Consider the following 19,665-nt stretch of genomic DNA (forward strand, 5'->3'; position numbering starts at 1 on the left):
ATTAGCGTTATTTTAAACAAACAGCATGCAGTTATTATTGACTGGGTAATAATGGGGACATTTCCTCAATTCCTGTAATGGTGTAGAATTAGCCAGTGCTGTGTTGTTGTGTCAAGTATTTCTGGAATGCTCATGGTTCCACTTATCGGTTTTAATCAGTTCACAGAGTTGAAATTAGCCGTTTTGCCGTTTGTTTGATTGCAGCAATTTGCACTCTGAGCACCACAAATTGTGCTCTGATCAAGGAGTTGTTGACATACCAGTTAATGAACACTGCTTGAAAAAAACCCAAAAGAATACCGATTAGGTGAACTGTACTGTCGTGCTAGAGTGTAAAACTCACTTTTTGTATGTTTTCCCTCAATATTTCCGAGAGCCACACCTGTCACTCTCTCTCTCTCTCTCTCTCTCCCCCTCACACACTCACACACACGCACTGTACTCGCACAAACCCTGCTCTCGTACTTCACAGGAAGTAGATGTGATTGCAGAAGCATGACCTAACGCCAGCCGGTGTTTGTTTTAGGTCTCCCAGGTGACCAGAGGCTAGAGGAAGGAAACTGAGCCCTCATCACTAGAGACTGTCATCTAGGAGCATGTTACTCTTAATGTGTTCTTGTACGTCAGTGCCTGTGTGTGTCTTGTATATGAATAACATGAGTATATGGGCGGGTAGCATTTTGACCATTGAGAGCAGATGTTTTAGACCACCTGGTGTAGCTGCTTGCAGAGTGCGCTGCACACGCTTCCCAACACACACCATGAGCGAAAAAGACACAAACACGCATTCGCATGGCTCTGCAGAAGCGCTCTCTGTACACATGCAGGCACACAAGCCTCGGTCCTGTTTCATGTATCTGTCCAGGAAAATCTGGAACGGAATCAACATTTTCATTTGCGGAACTCCCTTTCCACTTGTGTATATGCAATAGGTGTTGAAGGAGAGTGGACCCCCGCACATGAAAAGCTTCCTGACCCGCGTCACCGTTGGGGAGTTCTCAGCTGAGGGCGAGGGCAACAGTAAAAAGCTGTCCAAGAAGCGTGCCGCTCTGTCCGTTCTGCAGGACCTGAAGAAGTTGCCTTTCATTCCGGTTGTGGAGAAACCCAAAACACACTACAAGAAACGCACTAAGACCATCCTCAAGGTACTCCAGCCAGTGTGGGGTGGTCTCATTTTAATCCATGGTAATCCCTGTATTTGGAGTTCAGTGGCCACCCTACATTTTACCAATTTGAACAGGGATTGAAAATTATATGATCCGAAATCACGGTATTTTCAGATTAGCGGCATCGGGTGAAAACTTTTTTTTTTTGTTGCCCCTTAATTTTAAAACGGTCTTTAATTCAAGTGACACATTGATCCGGAGGCTCAAAGACATTGCCAAATGGAACAGAAATAGTTAAATTTTCTATTACATAATATCAGGTTTCCAGGTCATGTGGTGGCATGCAAAAGAAGAGGCAAAAAAGTAAATCCTGCAAAAATGCTTGATGTTTAGACCCTGTATACAGCACCTATTTGTTCGTATCAGAATTTTTAAAAAAGGACAACACATAGTACCTAGCATTACGGGTTGAGTTGATTTACGAAAGAAAGGGGGGAAAAAAAATCATCTGTTAACCGGCATGCTCATCAAACGGCACCCTATACAAAGGCCCTGCCCGATGATGTTACATCTAGCCGACACACAGCAACAGAACTACATCACCTAAATAACTGTTACAACAATCGGTAAATTACGACTGTCCCAATTTAAGGCATTTTGAGTTTATATATGGGGATATATACTGTTTTACATTTTCTCCATAGCGCTCAGCACTACTTAGCCCATTGTTAACATTTTGATGGAATTTAGCTCATCATACATAATTTGATTTAGTTCTTGATTTAAAAAAATATATTGTTGTTTGAATCCTTTCTAGTAGTGTTTGTTAGTTTTATCTTAAACACTTGACAAAATCTGAAAGTTCATGAGAGATGCTGAGAATATGGTGATTTGTACAGTATGTTTAAATCGATATTAAACAGCAAATACATTTGAGTTGACTCACCGGTTGAATTTTTGTAGAATACCAGCAGGTATCTGGGTAAGTATTTCACCTTTAAACTAATGCATTTTCCATGAATTCATTAGAAGTAAGACATACTTGTCCCAGCACCGCTGCTTTGCGGCACTCGCTTGCCGTTGTCACTGGAAGCCATCATGTTTCCCGCTCTCTGTCACTTTCGTCCTCTAGACGGAACCGGACTACGGCCAGGGCATGAACCCTATCAGCCGCCTGGCCCAGATCCAGCAGGCCAAGAAGGAGAAAGAGCCTGAGTATTTGCTGCTTTCGGAGAGGGGGATGCCTCGACGCAGGGAATTTATCATGCAGGTACGCAGCGGTTTTGCATTCCATTAAAGACTGTTACAGCGGCTGATAGCAATCTGTGTTTTATTCTTATGGATTAGTGAAAGGTTAGCGGCCAGGGCCCAACCTACAGTCATTGTGTCTTAATGCGCATATGTGAGGATGGAGAGGGATATATTTTCTACCGAATAACATTCTGTCAGCCATGCAGACAGTCATCACAACACCAAAATTGAGTTAGGAAATGTATAACCTTTGGTAGCAACATAAGCATTCATATAAATCGTATCAACATATCAACAATATATGCTTTGAGACATCACATCAAAATTGGCATATGAGGAGGAGAAGGTTGTAATTCCATGTCCTTTGCTACTGAACGGCATTTACTGTTTGTTTGGAAAGCAACATTACTGTAGATCTGTGTTTAATTGGGAACGCTCCGGCTGATTATTATTTTGAAAAGACCTGATCGATATAATCAGTCAGATGATTAACCGTCATGTCACGTCCTCATCAAGTGTTAATCCTTGCGTAGCTTAGCTCAGCTTTGTTTACAACAGACAAATCAAGTGTAACACATATGTGTCTTAATAATTTCGTTTTTTCTTTCTATCAGCCTCGCTTTTTTTCCGTGCGTCTAAGTCACATATTCTTTTTCCATAGTCTTTCATAAATGGAACCGAGCTTCTCTTCTAATTCAACCTCAAACCTATTCTCCATGCCTCTTTGATACGCACATCAGGCCCCGTGAATGTATGTGCGTTTCTTTTGTGTAGTCCGCTCGCTCTTCTTAAATTTCCTCATTGTTCTCTGCCGTAAGTAAGCACAGGGAGTGAAACGAGTCTCTGTTTACCTCTTCTCTTTTGTTGTGTTCCAACTACTAGTTACAGAAAAATGTTTCACCTTGTCTCAAGTGCCGTTTAATAGACTGGTTGTATTTATTATTTTAAGAATTATTGCGTTTATTCTACAAGTCATTTACTGGGCTTCTCCTCATTATGGCTTGCCCGTGGCCCATGTGATGCATTTGAACAAGGACTTAATGAGCATGTCAGAACACTTTGAGTAAGTGCACCGAAGCCTGGCGTTTCACAGGCTCCGTCCGCCCTAATGTTATTTGTACAGCGTAATTGTCTGTTTGCATAACATAACGACGTCTGATATTCTCTGCTTACATTATGAGTCGACAGATTTAATGTTTCAGGATCACTGAAAAACAAACACTTCACTTTGGCTTTTTTTTTTTTTTTTGCTAAGTGTAAATTATGTGGCTGGCTCGGTCTGGAGAAGGAGACTGAAGCGTTCCTGGCTACAAGTGAATGAAAGTGGAAAGTCCGACTTCTGCTCAAGTGATGCCTTGCAGCCAGCCTTTTTTTTTTATTTTTTAGAGATTGTGAATAATTGAAGTCAACTGTGTTCTTCATTCCAGGTGAAGGTAAACAGCGAGGTTGCCTCGGGAACAGGGCCGAACAAAAAGGTGGCTAAACGGAATGCTGCTGAGGCAATGCTGCTGCAGCTGGGATACAAAGCATCTACCGTCCCCCAAAATCCAACAGAGGTATTTCTTTTTGTTTTAACTTCACTTTTAGAGTTTTTCATATATTTTTTTTCTACTAAGACATGCTCATTTTCCTTCTGACGCTGGTTGATGTTCAACCATTTTAAAAGGGTGCATTTTTTCCATGGGGAAAACATGTGAAGTGCGTCGATTCCTAGTAGGCTCAAACTATCACCATGCTAAAATGTTTATTAACTTCAGGGGGTCCTCGGTTTAAGACAGTCCCGACTTAACACATTTCAAGTTTATACGTCATCGACCGACACAAGAAGACTGCCGTGCTTAATGTGTCTCATTTGACTGTTTGTTGAGTAATTATGGCAGAGTCACTACTGCATTTTGCTATGAATAGTGATAGACTACCGCACCTTCTGACTTATGTTGAAATTCAGACTAGTGTGTAGTGTAACTGGTTTTTATTTTTGGCTGTGATTGGTATTTAATAAATTGTACTGTTCACATTGTACTTGACAGCCAGAATCCTTCCTATTTCACAGTAAGCTCTATTCCAGTTTCTGTGGTTATCATAGGACTACTGATAATGTCTTAGATTCATATAGCATCTTTCAAAAGACCCAAGGACATTTTCCTCTTTGCTATCACTGGTACAGTGGTACCTCTACTTACGAAATGAATTGGTTCTGGAAGAAATTTCTTAAGTAGAAAATTTTGGAAGTAGACGCGTTTTCCATGTAAATGCCCATTCCAAGACCCCCAATATTCAGACATAAATGTTTTATAAAGCATAAAAATGCATCAAAACATGTAACAAATACATGTTACAATTAGATTATTGCACAATAAATGAGAGTTGTGCAAAATTAAAAAAAAGAATAGAGTAAAGAATAAAAATGATGGTTATTTACCTTTTAATTGCTGTCCTCATCGCTTTTTGCCCTATTTGGTTCATGTTCTCTCTCAGAAGTGGTTTTTGCCTAACGTTTTGTAAAGAACTGACTTAATAACGTGGCAACTGTCGATACATTACGGTCATATTCTTTGACGAGATCAACCAAGCGCATCCCTTTTTCATACTTTTCTATTTGCTTTGTATGGACAAAAAAAACGATTTTCTCCTTTTTCTCTTTTCCTCGTTTCTAATTCACGTCAAACTATCGGAACACCTCATGGCCCGAGGGGCGAATGATGAGGACGCTGCATAGACCTGTCTACCTATCTACCTCTCTATCTACACACATGACACATACGGTAGAGGTCCCTCTTAGCCAATGGGATGCCAGGAAGATGCTAGGTAATAGCCAATGGCAGAGCAGCTATGCGTATGTTGCGTTCAGGAAACTCTGGAGCTGCGAGTAGCAGCCCATACTGTATTTTTACCTCTCGTATCCTGAAATTTCTTTCGTAACAAGAGGCAATATTTTCCTGTTGAGGCGTTTCCTAACTTGAAAATGTCGTAAGAAGAGACGTTCGTAAGTAGAGGTACCACTGTACTTGTAATGTGGTGGCATTGCAAAATTAAAAGCTTAACGCATTTGTGGAGTGAGCTGGTGTCCCACTTGGGGGATGACTTGTCTCTTGAGGGTTTGTTTGTCCAATGGGGTTCTTGATTGAAATCTAAATTGTATCACTTTTGGGCCATTAGACGGTGAAGGTTCCACTGGATTCGCGAACTCATCCAAATGAGTTGTGTTCCTGTTTTCTTCAGGGGATCACCATTTCTTCCTCTTTTCTAATCTCAGTTGTCACACCAAGCCAGAATAGTTGGGCTCAGTGTTGTACACACGTGTGTTTGCGACTGTGTGTGTTTGTGTAAGCAGACATGCATACCACTACAGCAGCAGCACACTGAATAGGCACCTTTGAGGGTGCTGAACATTGACAGCCCCCCCCCCCCCCCCCCGATTAAATAGCTGGCCTAGACGGACACTAGGCTCCTTAAGCGTTCTCGCATGTGAGCGCTCGTCTCTTTGTGGTCCAAACAGTAGGAAGGAACTTGTCTGACATGCGTGGAAAAAGCTGTCTGTTCAAGAATACATCTCTCTTATTTCGCCCCCTCCCTCTGCATCACCACAGATGGACAACAAAGGCTGGAATGGACAAAAGGCGTCTTTTACCGAAGCAACGAGTAACAGTGAGTATCGGCACGTCTCTCCGCCTCTCTTTCCATTTCCTTCTCCTCCCCTTTCCCCGCGTCTCCATCGCCGCCTCTATCCCCAGGTGGTTTTAGTTGCCGAGATGGCCCGGCGTTTAATCTCTGTGACTGGTCAATGGGCATCTGACTGTCAGTTTAATCGGCCGTGCGTCCTCGTGGGGAGCCTGCGAATTCAGGCCCATTCACTCAGGCTTACAGGGCCCGCACACTGAGGCCCACTGGGGAGTCCCCCCGCTGGCTTCCTGTGCACAAAACATCACATTTCACTCAGGATTAGCGCACAAGCGCACATTCACATAATCCTATACGCTACAGACGCATAACCGCAAGACGATGCAGGGCATATATGATCAAGTTACTGAAGGCGGCGATGATTTCAAAACTGTTGACAAAATAAGATAAAGACAGCAAAATCTTTAAGAAAAAAAATTTAAAAGTTATGTATTTCACCATAATAGTGTATCGTCATCATCAGATCATTTTCTTGCTTGCATTGACTTCACGTGCTTCAGTGTTATATTTCAGCAAGTTTGCTTTGTAAAGAATTTTCTAATCCTAAAACCGAATGAGATGTGAAGCACAGCTTCAGCATTCAAACAATGCATTATCTTTAGTTGTAAAAAGGAAAAATTATGCCAAGATTTTTCTGTATTGTTTGCATGGCAATGTGGTGACTCAGCATGCCTTTTCGTTTTACAGTGGGAGGTACAACTCGATACATTAAAAGCATGACGATGCAGTTCTGTAGAAAGCAGCTGCTCTCTGTCAGCTGTGTATCTGTTAAATTGGCCATTGTCTGGAATGAAAATAAAAAGGTTGCTTGTCATTAAGTCAAAAATGTCTCCTCATATGTTTTATCTGCCTGCAGTTTACCCTTTTCCCCATTGCACAGTGTATGTGAAAACATTGCAAACAACATCACTGAAGACACAAGCAACTTAAATGCCAGCAGCTGGAGAAATAAATAGAGCTCATGTGATGTGGTACAGACAACAAACAGATCGGTATTTTAAATTGGAATGCGCTGTCATCACCCTTATCCAATTGAGGTCTTTGGCAGTGCTGCCATGTCCTGACACGAATACACAGCCACAGTTTGGAAACAGGAATGAATGGGATGCTTGAACTTTATTATGAGCTATACAAAACCGGCTCACCACTGAATGTTGTTGTTTCCTCTGTTTACACAATATTGTATCTACAAAGGAGATGACAACAGAGCCGGGATAAAGTTAACCCAAACCTATTTTTTTCCAGAATATGTTCTGTGCAGGCCCACTAGTTGAGACAAGACATTCTGATTAATATTGCGTTTGTGGAATGTGAGTTAAGCAAAATCCACCCGCTTTTAGCCGTCTTAGGGGGCGGCCATTTTGTTATTTCTGTCGACTGAAAATCACGTCACAGTGTCTTAGGGCTCAGATAACGACCAATCATGGCTTCAGAAAACAGGTGAGCTGTGATTGCCTGTTACCTGAGCGCTGAGCAGTTGCCAATGTCATTTTCAGCCAACAGAAAGAGACAAAATGGCCGCCCCCACAAATGGCTAAAAAGGGGTGGATTAACTCTTATTCCACAAATGCGATATTTATCGGAATGCCTTGTTTCAACTAGTGGGCCTGAATAGAACATATTCTTGAAAAAAATATGTTTTTGTTGACTTCCCTTTAATGACGTTCACGTTTGTGATTTGGCCCAATTTGTCAAGAGATAAATTATTAAAATCACATTCATGGAGAGTTGTTTGTTCTTTTGTGTAAACGATATCTTGTGGTTGTGATTGATTTGTACTGTAGCTTTTGCACTAGGCATTGCCTGTCACATAACTCCAGAGCAGAACCTAGTGGGAAATTCCCCTCATTTGGTTATGATGTCTGCAGCCATTGCCATTCATAGTTTGCCCCTTACTCAATATCAGGCTTAAGTCTCTGCTAATTAGCTTGTTCTAGTCTCCCAAACCACACACAGCACACGATACGTTTTAAATATTTGTTGCACAAACATTTACCACTCACTAAAAAACTTGTCTGTTTTTGTTGCGTGTTGTCCTGATTGTGTGTGCAAACTGCAAGCTGTTTTCATAGCTCACTTCATTCTACTGAATATTTTTTTACAAGGATTTAGACATTGTAGTCTATAAGCTTATAAATCGTGGTTTTGACGCGTGACGCAACTTGAATTGCAAGGTTGACATGGCATTTCCTTCAAATTAAGAATCATATAGCAATTGGTTTTTTTTGGGGGGGGGGCGGTTGGAGTATTTTATTTTTTTATCTTCTATTGCAGTGGCTCCCAATCACTAGGTCGTAGATTTAATAATTAGTTTTTTGTTTGTTTCTATGCTGGCCTGTCAAAACATTGCTTTTTGGTAGTTGCGTATGCTCTTCTTTTGGACTTTTTTTTTTTCCAAACTTTGAGAAATTTAGAAGCCTTTGCTGGCTGACATTGTGGGTGTTGATGTTCCGTATACCATTGCATCCAATTAATTCAGTTCCTCGGGTAATTGCTGGGTTCATCCATTTTGCGCCACTCACCTTGTCTGTGGAGAAAACCCACGCAAGAATGGAGAGAACATGTAAACTTCACACAGAAAGTTCAGTTCTAAGATTCAAACATAGAACTGGCATGCTGGTTACGTCCCACTGTGACTCCTCAGAGGTCTCATTGTTCACTTAAATGACACCGTATCTTAAATAGACACCTCCCATCAGTACCATTTTGTTTCCTACGCTACTCCATGATTTGGTTAGCTTTTCCATTGTACGTGTGTAGGCAGGAAACCAGTGACATCATGCCAACAGGTCAGCCAGTATAGAAGTTGCCAGTGGAGTCGACTAAGACCAAAAAATGAGACAGAACAGTACAACTGTGGATATTCTCTGTACTAACAGATAACTTTGTTATAACTATTTTAAACAGCAATACACATCCTCATTGCCATTGTAACACAGATCTAACAACTATCCTTTGACCAAACGATGGACAGCTAGCACCATCCACGCACACGCCTCCTCTAAAATACCTGTCTGTCTTCAAATAAATGCCTGACACTCACTGCAGTTAAGTAAACAAAAGCCCCTGGCAAATAAATCCATCCATCCATCCATTATCTACCACTTATCCGGAGTCGGGTCGTTGAGGCAGCAGCTTGATCAGGGAAGCCCAGACGTCCATCCACCCGATGGACCCTCCTCTCCAGCACCCCCAAATAGACCTTACCAGGAAGCGTTATTCCTCTGTAGTGGCAACACACCCTCTAATCCCCCTTCTTAAAAAGTGGCGACCACCAACCCGGTCTGCCAATCCAGAGGCACTATCTCCGATGTCCATGCGATGTTGTAGACCAGGACAGCCCCACAACATCCAGAGCCTTTAGGAATTCCTGGCAGTTATCATCCTCTCACGGGGCTTTGCCACCGAGGAGCTTTTTAACCACCTTGGTTACTTCAACCTCAGAGATAGGAAAGCCCACCTCAGTGTCTCAAGGCTCTTTTTCCTCAGTAGAAGGTGTGTCAGTGGAATTGAGGAGGTCTTCGAAGTATTCCGACGCACAACATCCCGAGTCAAGGTCATGAGCACTCCATATCCACTATAAACAGTGTTATTGGTGCACTGCTTCCCCCTCCTGAGACGCCAGATGGTGGACCACAATTTCTTCTAAGCCGTCCAGAAGTCATTTTCCATGGCCTCGCCGAACTCCTCCCACACCCGAGTTTTTGCCTCAACGACCGCCGAAGCTGCATTCCGCTTAGCCAGCCGGTATCTGTCAGCTGCCTCCAGAGTCCCACAGGCCAAATGGACCCGATAGGACTCTTTCTTTAGCTTAATAGCATCCCTTATTGCCGGTGTCCACCAGCAGGTTTGAGGATTGCTGCCACGACAGGCACAGACCACCTTTTGGCCACAGCTCCGATCGACCGCCTCAACAATGGAGGCATGAAACATGGGACATGGGCAAAGTTCTGCTGGAGGTGGGAGTTGAAACTTTCAGACAGGGCATTCTGCCAGACGTTCCCAGCCATCCCGCACAATAATTTGTAATCTGCCAGGTCCGACCAGCATCTTCCCCCACCATCGGAGCCAACACACCACCAGGTGGTGATCAGTTGACAGCGCCGCCCCTGTCTTCACCAGAGTGTCCAAAACGTGGCTGCAAATCCGATGACACTACAAAGCCGATCATCAAACTGCTGCTTAGACCTGGTGATAAGTGCACACCCTTATGTTTGAACATGGTGTTCATTATGGCCAATCCGTGATGAGCACAAAAGTCCAGTAACAGAACACAACTTGGACTCAGATCGGGAGGGCCGTTCCTTCCAATTAGCCCTTCAAGGTCTCACTGTCATTGCCCATGTGAGCATTGAAGTCCCCCAGGAAAATTATGTAGTCCCTGGTGGAGTGATCTCCAGCACACCATCTAAGAACTCCCAATAAGGGTGGGTACTCTGAACTGCTGTTTGGTGCATAGACACAAACAACAGTCAGAAACACCTCCCCCCACCCGAAGGCGAAGGGAGGCTATCCTCTCACCTTGGGCTACTCCAGAGTGGAAGAGTGTCCAACCCCTCTCGAGACGACTGGTACCTAAGCCTCAGCTGCATGTGAAGGTGAGCCCGACTAGATCTAGTTGGAAGTTATCAGCCTCGCACACCAGTTTGGGCTCCTTCCCTGCCAGAAAGGTGACATTCCATGTCCCTAGAGCTAGTTTCCGTAGCTGGGGATTGGACCGCCAAAGTTCCCTGTCTTTTGCCGCCTCCCAGCTCACAGAGCACCCGACCCCTTTGCCCCCTTCCACAGGCGGTTAGCCCATGCGAAGGGGGACCCACGTTGACCCATGGGTGCAGGGCCGGCCACCAGGTGCTCACCAGCAAGCTCCGCATCCAGGCTTGGCTCCAGAGGGGGTCCCGCGTCCGGGCAAGGGAAATTGCAGTCCAATTTTGTTGTTCATCACAAGGGGTTTGTGAGCTGTGCTTTGTCTGGTCCCTCACCTAGCACCTATTTGACATGGCATAAAGCCCCAGACAACTTCGCTCCAAGGATCATTGGAACACGCAAACCCCTCCACCACGGTAAGGTGATGGCTCATGGAGGGCCCCCCGGCAACTGTTTCAGGAAATACGGTAAATCCAAAGCAGGCTATCGCTTTTGTTTTACCAAACATAACCTGCACCTCTTTGTGTGTATATGCATGTGTGCTTCTGTCCTTTGGCCTGTGTGAGCTTGGGATGCTGCGCTACTACTAACAGTGGCTTAGAGACTGGAAGGGAGCGTTAAAAGAAAGACTAGTAAGAGGAGTGATTTTTCTCTCGTCTATTCCCATGGGTCCTGCAGCCAGGCTTTTCACTCAAGTTGCCACATTTCATTTCCTGCTGTGCATATGTGTGTGCGTCTGTGTGTCCACGCATTGTGTGCATGTGTGAACTATGCGAAGGTCTCGCTCAGCCATGGTGATTTATAGCAGCGGGCTATGGCCCTATCTGTTTTCGATCAGTCTCATGCTTGGCTCTGGCTTCGCTCCAGCGCTCCCCTGGCCCGCCGGACGCCGAACATGGGCGGGACCCCTCCAAAACTGCCTAGAAACTTGCACCGCTCTCCTTTCGTTCTCTCCTTTACTTCTCACTTTTACAGCATCTTTTGCCCATCCTCTGCTTTTTCTCGTTTACTCCTTCTTCATGCACGCAATTTCTAAGTGCTTAGTCGTCTAATGGCAGCTTCAAATCAACGCTCCCCATCGCAAACATCCTTACACCCACACATGCTCCGGCAGACCAGCACTCACATGGCTTACATTCTCTGCCCCCTCTGAGCCCCCACATAATACGCTTTGTCCACTGCTGATGTCATGTTGGCCAGCATCTTTCATTTTTTACGACGCTGCATGCGGAATTCGCAGGCAAGTTTGTGTAAATCCAAATGAAAATTGCCCTTCCGACTGGAAAGAAGGGTTTAGCAGTAAAAGTTGTGTCATTACTGACGTGGTGGAGATTGTTATAGTATGAGTAATGGCGCCTGGGTTTCATCTCAGCCTTCAATGCCCACTTCAGTTGTTAACATTGGGCAATAGTGTCTGGATTCCCAGAAAGCTCCAAGTGAAGTGCAAGTGCGCAAATCCCTCTCTTGTCTGTGTATGTGTGATGGCCATAGTAACTCAAACAGGAAGTATGCTGTCAGTCATGCGCTCGCTCCAACACTTTCTTCCCAGCTGTTGGTCTGTACACACACAAACAAGCACAAAGACACACACACACACACACACGAACACAGCTGGTCTTCCTGTCTCTGGTGACCTTGGCTGGATTTAGGAGGCTCCGCATGGTTTTCACATCCACTCCTCCACACCCAGCTCCTCTCCCATCTAAAAACTGGCTCCTTCACTTTTATCATCTTTACCCCAAGTCACATCTTCCCCCTGTTGGTCTTTCACGCCTCATGTTCTTTCAGTCTTGCTTTTAATCTGAGCCACAAAGTGACAAAAGTAGCCCGGCCCATTGGCGTTTTCCTCAGTCCACCTGTCGCAGCCATTTTAGGATAATGATGTTAAAGCGCCATGGAGCGCCAAGATAAACACTTGAGATTTACCTAAGCGATGTGGATCAGAAGAGTCTCAAAGTTCTGTCTTGCTCATCTGGATGTTAAAAGAGAAGCAGGTCAGACAAAACAGATGCCTTGGCCTGTTAAATGCAAATCACATGGGCCATTTCTTTGGGCCACCGAAAACTACTTGCAGGAAGTGAAACACAAGAACCTGCTTCATAATTTGGCGGTTAGCATTTTTACAGACTTGGTTTGAGCATGCCTTGTGACTTGGTTGACTAGTCAGAGTGCATGGATTCCTAATAAAGGAATTATATATTTTCAAATCACTGGTCCAGATTCACTCATCATATGTTTATTATAATTTCATTTTAAGGGCCAAATGCCCAATTCACCCCGACAAAACGCTGTGCTTCTGAAGTGCTCTTGGAAGGTTCAAATCTCAGTGAAGGCTCATGAACCAAATCACATCCCTGTTCTTCCCCCCGTTGCGTTCAAAGTGATACATGATTCCAGGCGGCCGACTGTGCCGTTTCTCATCGCTGATGCAATGCTAGCTGTTGTGTTGATGTTGGTTGATGTGTCTGTGTTTGCGTTTCCGAGTGAGAAGGAAGCTGCACTTCTATCCCAGCGGATGCATTGGTCGAGATCAGAACTGCCAAACCACACAAAGTGATGGAATGACACTTTGGAAGCCAAACTACACAGACAAATAGTGACACACGCAAATGTGCGAATGAAGTTGTACGGCTGTCATTTCAGTGGTTAATGTATGAAATTTCACTTCTTCATCAAAGTCAGGGTGGTCCTTCACTTTTTCCTCCACTTGCAATACCTAAAGACCCGAAACAAAAACAGAATGTAGGAGCACTGTAGTTCTGATTCAGTTACGACTGTAAAACTCAATCAGTAAACATGACAATATACAACTTAGCATTCTTCTCATCTCTCTCAGCCCAGAAAGGTCTACTCCACCTCAGTCCTGATGTCTACCAGGAGATGGAAGCCAGCAGAAAACAGGGGGGTGGTTCCCCAGGCTCCAACGGCAGCAGTGGCGGGTCCATTAACTACATGGCCTCCAAAGACATGGGTCCCTGCGCCACCCCACTAACCCCAGGACACACTCCATACTTCAGCAGTCCATCTCCAACTCCCAGCCCGACGGCCACCATGGCGAGGGAGCTGCTGCTAAACGGCGGCCAGTCTCCCATGGCAGATGCCACGCAGCCAGGAAAGGGGAAGAGCCCCCCCTTGGCCTGTGGTGTCTCGGTGCAACCTGCACAGCAGCTGGAGTATCTGGCCCGCATCCAGGGATTCCAGGTAAGCTTCAAAAAGACTTTTCTCTGATGTTGGTGGAAACGCTATGGTAAGATCAGTACGAAACAGAAGTGTTCCCGCTCGTTGACTTATATAGTAATGGTAAGCGGATCTTATAAACACAAGATAGGTATTAGGTATTGGGGGGGTTAATTTAAAGAAGTCAATCCAAACATATTTTTTCCAAGAATATGTTCTATGCAGCCCCACTAGCTGAAACAATGCATTCTGATTAATATTGTGTTTGTAGAATATAGGTTAAGCAGCAAAATCCACAGGTTTTTAGCCATGTCAGGGGGCGGCCATTTTGTCACCTCTGATGACTGAAAATGACATCACAGTTGCTCAGGGCTCAGATAACGACCAATCATGGCTCAGCTTCAGAAAACAGATAAGCTGTGATTGGTCGTTACCTGAGCCCTGAATAACTGTGATGTCATTTTCAGTGGACAGAAGTGACAAAATGGCCGCTCCCAGAGATGGCTAAAAACGGGTGGATTAACTCTTATTCCACAAATGCAATATTTATCAAAATGCCTTGTTTCAACTATTGGGTCTGCATAGGACATATTCTTGAAAAAAATACGTCTGGGTTGACTTCCCTTTAAGCATCAAAATCCATTCATTTTTAGCCATGTCAGGGTGCGGCCATATTATCACCTCTGGCAACTGAAAATCACATCACAGTTGCACAGGGCTCCGATAACGACCAATCATGGCTCAGCCTCAGAGAACAGGTGAGCTGTGATTGGTAGTCATCTGAGCCCTAAGCAACTGTGATGTCATTTTCAGTTGACAAAAGCGACAATATGGCCGCCCCCTGAGATGGCTAAAAACGGGTGGATTAACTCTTATCCCACAAACGCAATATTTAGCAGAATGCATTGTTTCAACTAGTGGGCCTGCATAGAACATATTCTTAAAAAAATATGTTTGGGTTGACTTGTGCCCTGATGCTCCACCCGCTTTGTGGTCTTGGCCAGCCTGTGTACTTATGACAAAGGAAACTTGTCCATATACAGACTAACCATTCAAAAACTGTAGGGCCCGCAGGTTTGTGTGGAAATGCAGTGTCAAATCACTCAGCATCACCTTATCTGATTTTTGTTTCTCACACTGTGGACTTTATTGGCAAGCTATAGATTTAGAGCAAGTAAGGGTGCGTCATTACTAAGCAGGAGGCATATACACACACACACTACTAACGTGCATACATTCACATTCCAGTGGTAGCATACTGTATTTCAGCTGCAGATGCTTTTTATCAGTTGGCAAAAAAAAAAGGAAAAACATTTTGTCTTAACCTGCTGAGGGTTCTTTTGATAGGCCATTGTTTTTGCGCTGAGCCTTCCTGTGTGTGCATGTGCATGTGTGTGTAACCCGAGAGAGCTGTGCAGCCTGGCAAAGCCCAAACACACAAGCACTTATGCACAAAACACACACATGCACACAGCAGGTTCTGTTTAGCGGAATTGAAGAATCAGGATAAGCCTCTGTGTTTGCGTGTGCGTTAAGTTTGAGCCTGTCTTGTTCTCTGAATGTACAAGCCCCAATCCACATTATTGACACGGGACTTTAATCTTTCCCTGTGAAACCCTCAATGCATTAATGCGCGGTAATAAACACATCAGAATATGAGCATTTTTTCTGAGCCAGGCTGTAATTGAAACATGCAGGCAATCGTGTGTATGTTTCATTGAGAGGATGTTTCATATATTGGATTGTAATGAATCTAAACCTGAATGAAACACTTTGGCTTAAGGCTTTTGTACTGTACTTATGTGTTTCTGTGGTCCAAACACACCGCAGAATTTAAATGTAGCCAAAAAATGCACTTTTCTTGTTTGTTTTTTTTTACACGATACAGACATCACTTTGCGTCACACTGTTAATGACATCAAGCAACAAATGCATATTTTGGTGTGGTGTGATGATAACATCCTGGTCTGATTGTAACGTAATTATGTTATCCAAGTGAGCGGATTGCGGTGGCCACTCCACAATGAAATGAAAGCAACTTAAAAAGGAGTGCAGCAAACTAGCTAGTGTGCATTTCACTCATCCAGCTCCAAAAGACAAAGGCAAGGCTGTGTACCTGCTAGGCCCAACTTTTGATTTAAGCCTCCGATAGAAGCTCAGAGCTGGATGAGCAACAGTGTGTTGTTGTACTCACGCCAGCTTGGAGCAATGATGCTGGCATTTGATCCAGTGTGCTTGTATGTGTGTGTGTGTGTGTATGTGTGTATTTTCTATTAATTTGGCTGGCGTGTTGTTGGCACCACGGGTATGTGTGCTGGAAGTAGGACAGAAACAAAGAAGCAAATGGTAATAGACAACATGTGGACCAAGGAAGAAGTACTAAGAGTCACATTGTGCCGTTATCTCATTGCTTTCTTTTTTATTTTTCGCTTACCTCTGTGTCAGTGAGTCTAATTGTCCCATATTGCTGCTCGTTGTGTTGTTTGAATATATTGAAGTCTTTGACCCTTCCATTGCCGCCACCAGCTGCCATAATGACTTAATAGCACCGTCATTAATTGCAACATCTTCACTTTAGGAACCTGTACCTAATTTTAAAATAAATGCAGCACTTTGATATAGACAATCTATTAATGGAAAGGTAGTGGCTAATTATTTATACCATTGAATTGCAATAAAGCCATAGTATCACATTTGGACGTATAGTGTACGATTATTCTATCTTCCTCTTCTCGCTGGATAGTTACACAAGTTATACTGGCCCATTTTATTGAGGTTCAAACAAAGACTATAAAGGCCACTAACTAAAATGTACACCCCAAAGAGATTCCAATCCCCTGCATATACTGTATAGTCCCCTCACCATTACTTTATAAACTTACCATTTGCATTTGTAGTAAAAATAGAAATAATAATGTCGTTAATGTAATTTTAACTCGCTCAGTTTTTGATGCAGAAGGATCAATTTAGCTTCTTTTTTTGTTTGTTTGAATTGTGGTTTTATCCTATCGTGGTTTAGAACCACACTGATTCCTAATGTTTTTTTTTTCTTTCCCTTACCTCAACACGACAGATAAATCACTACCTCTCTGACCATGTCAACTCAAACTCAGCATTTTGTTGGTCTCTTTATATTGTATATTGTGGATGGTGTTTCAGCGGGGCAGTTTAACGGGCGATCAGTTTAGTAATGGAAACTAGGTTAGACGTAACGCTTTTAGATTGTGGTCACCATTTATATCCATCTACAGAGTTCTGATTGGAGGCAAGAAGCAAAGTCTATTCGGTTGCTTTTCCACTAGCACCTTTAAGTTTAGGTACGGTTTCTTTAAAACAAAGTGTAGTTCGATTGCTATGTGGTTTGCAGAGCTGGGCAGTCCGTCCCTGGGCCGGACCGGTCGGACCCTCCTGCCCGGAAATTTAAAAAAATGGCTGGACTAAGCATGGCCGGAAGTGGATTTTAGTCCGTCCCACTAATCGGCCCTCATACTTTTGACGTGGTCGCGAGGCGGCCAAATTTCATCTCAGCCTAGGCAGTGAAAGGCTTCTTTTTAGGCTTCTTTCTACTCCCGCGTCGGCACGAGCAACAACTGCCGCATTGATTCACGTGACCGATGCAATGTGTTGTTGGCGACAGCTCTGCAACACATGCCACGCACCCATCAGGAATTGTTGCTGCGGTGACCGGTCCATTATGTCACATGTTGCGATGACATACAGTTTCCCACACGGAGAGGAGAGAGAGGATGCAGCACTCAGCTCATTGATGCTGCAAAAGCAAACTAGTTTGGCAATAAAATTAAATGCATAGTCTAGTCATCTCGGTACCTTTATGGTTGTGGCAGGTACGATATCCATTGTTGTCTCTGTCTTTTTGAAGTGACGTCCCCCGACTTGGAACTTAACAGTTTCAAAACAACTTGTGTGGCGTCAATCACGGACACTTTTTTGGGGGGGGACGTAACAGGGCGGGGGACGAACAATGTGTCTGAATATGGCCGGAGGGTCGCAGCCAGACCGGTAAAAAAGGCTCAAGTGCCCAACTCTGGTGGTTTGTTTGCTTAAGTGTGAACGCTAGGGCCGGGAAATAAAGTTAACCAACTCGGTTGTGTCGACCATAAAACTGTATGCCTCGAAACTATGAATTAATTTATTATCATTTTTATTATTTTTCATGGCCCGTAACCAACGGTCTGTGTGTTCGCACAAACATTTGTTGGACACTTTCCGCAACAGAGTATCCAGGCATTATGCCCATTGTTTTCATTCTTTAGTGAGGCCTGTCATGAAATTATTTTTGTTGAGGTTTTTGATCATAAATATGCATTCCCCCAGCCTGACTAAGTCCCCAAAGTTGTGAGAAAAACGACCCGTGTTTCCCTTGCCTATAAATGTTTGTATCAACGTAGCTTAGCATTATCAAATGAGCTGTTTTAGCAGACCCGTTTTATACTGTCACTAACAGCACCTTTTTCGATTTTATACATCACTAACGCAGCACGAACTCCGCCCTCACCGACAAACAACTGCGCAGTTGCAGCAGGTCAACATGGAAGCAAGAAAAAAACCATAGGAACTGCTCTGTACCGGAGTGTACAAAAGACAACAAAAACCTTTTTCTTCTTCCTACTTCCAAGCCACAGCAAGGCTTATGGTTGGAGTTTATTTACGCATCGAATATGCCCAAACAACTCCCAAAACCTATGTTATTTTGTGGCAAATATTTTGCTGGCTGTTTCAGCAATTTGGGACAGTACAAACGCGGATTAGCAGGACATCTTCCACTTACCCCGGGATCAATACCAACTCTCTCTGGGACAGCAAGTAACCCTGTCCAATTAAGCCTATTCGCGGAGTAATTTCCGCCAGCATGTGATATATTGTGGCCTTATTTGAGTTGTTAGCTTCACAGCTAACAGCCCGGTTGATGCAACATCGATGATAGCTCAAAACATGTGAGTAAGTGACACGTGTTGTGCAACTCTTTCCAGTTATAAACGAAATAGAATGCTATTTGTAATTTAGCGTTATACAATGTCTCTTTCCCATTCTTGAAATGAGCGAACTGAGATGCTTCTTTGCAAATGTATCGTGCTGCTATCGGCATTTGTGTGTAGTCATTCATAGCGGCTTTTCTTTATGTACAAGTACAGAAGTGAAAGACTCAGTGTGTAAACAACCCAACCTAACCAGTGTTTTTAAGAACATGTTCTATGCAGGCCCATTCGTTGTTGGTCAATTCCCAGAGTATTCGATGAAATAAAAAATCGATTCCAAAAAGATTCATTTGTGACAGCCCTAGTGAACGCTATCATCCAAACCTTAGAGCACACCCAGTAAAACGCTCCAGTGAGCTATGGTGCGATCCGATTCACTTCAGCGATATGTGAATACTGAACGGACCAAACACATGGACATGCGCAAAAATGACAGCAGTGCATAGGGAAATCGTCATGATTTAACATGAAGCGAACCAGACTTCTGTACCATAATTCTTTCAACTTGGGTTGGGGCCAATATACCAGTCTACAAAATGTGGACGCATCCTTAAGCGAGTTTGAGGTGCTTTTTCCTTTGGCTTATAATACATTGGTAAAGCGTAAACACTAGGGATGTGCGCGACTAGTCCTTTAACCGTTTAACCGTCTACGATTTATTAAACGTATTTTACTAGTCAGTTAAACGCGGCATTAAGTATCACGCATCTTGCTCCACACGTCTCTGCCTCGGCCTCTGTAAACATGCTGAGCACCAAGAGTGAGAATTGCTCCCTCCCCCCTAACAAATCCTATTTATTTGTGTAAGC

General features: G+C 43.8%; 1 protein-coding gene across 2 annotated transcripts in view; it reads left to right on the forward strand.

Moving 5' to 3' along the window:
* Positions 1-19,665, forward strand: part of stau2 (staufen double-stranded RNA binding protein 2) — a 96,759-nt gene that overhangs the window by 35,732 nt on the left and 41,362 nt on the right. For both annotated transcript variants that reach the window (XM_086020304.1, XM_086020305.1), the window contains exons 8-12: positions 933-1,145; positions 2,239-2,376; positions 3,785-3,913; positions 5,948-6,005; positions 13,519-13,883. In XM_086020304.1, coding sequence (XP_085876430.1) covers positions 933-1,145; positions 2,239-2,376; positions 3,785-3,913; positions 5,948-6,005; positions 13,519-13,883 — 903 coding nt within the window. The remainder of the gene's footprint in view (positions 1-932; positions 1,146-2,238; positions 2,377-3,784; positions 3,914-5,947; positions 6,006-13,518; positions 13,884-19,665) is intronic.

Source organism: Filicampus tigris, chromosome 21 (assembly GCF_054856515.1).
Source record: "Filicampus tigris isolate MCC_2025a chromosome 21, RoL_Ftig_1.0, whole genome shotgun sequence".
Lineage (NCBI taxonomy): Eukaryota > Metazoa > Chordata > Actinopteri > Syngnathiformes > Syngnathidae > Filicampus > Filicampus tigris.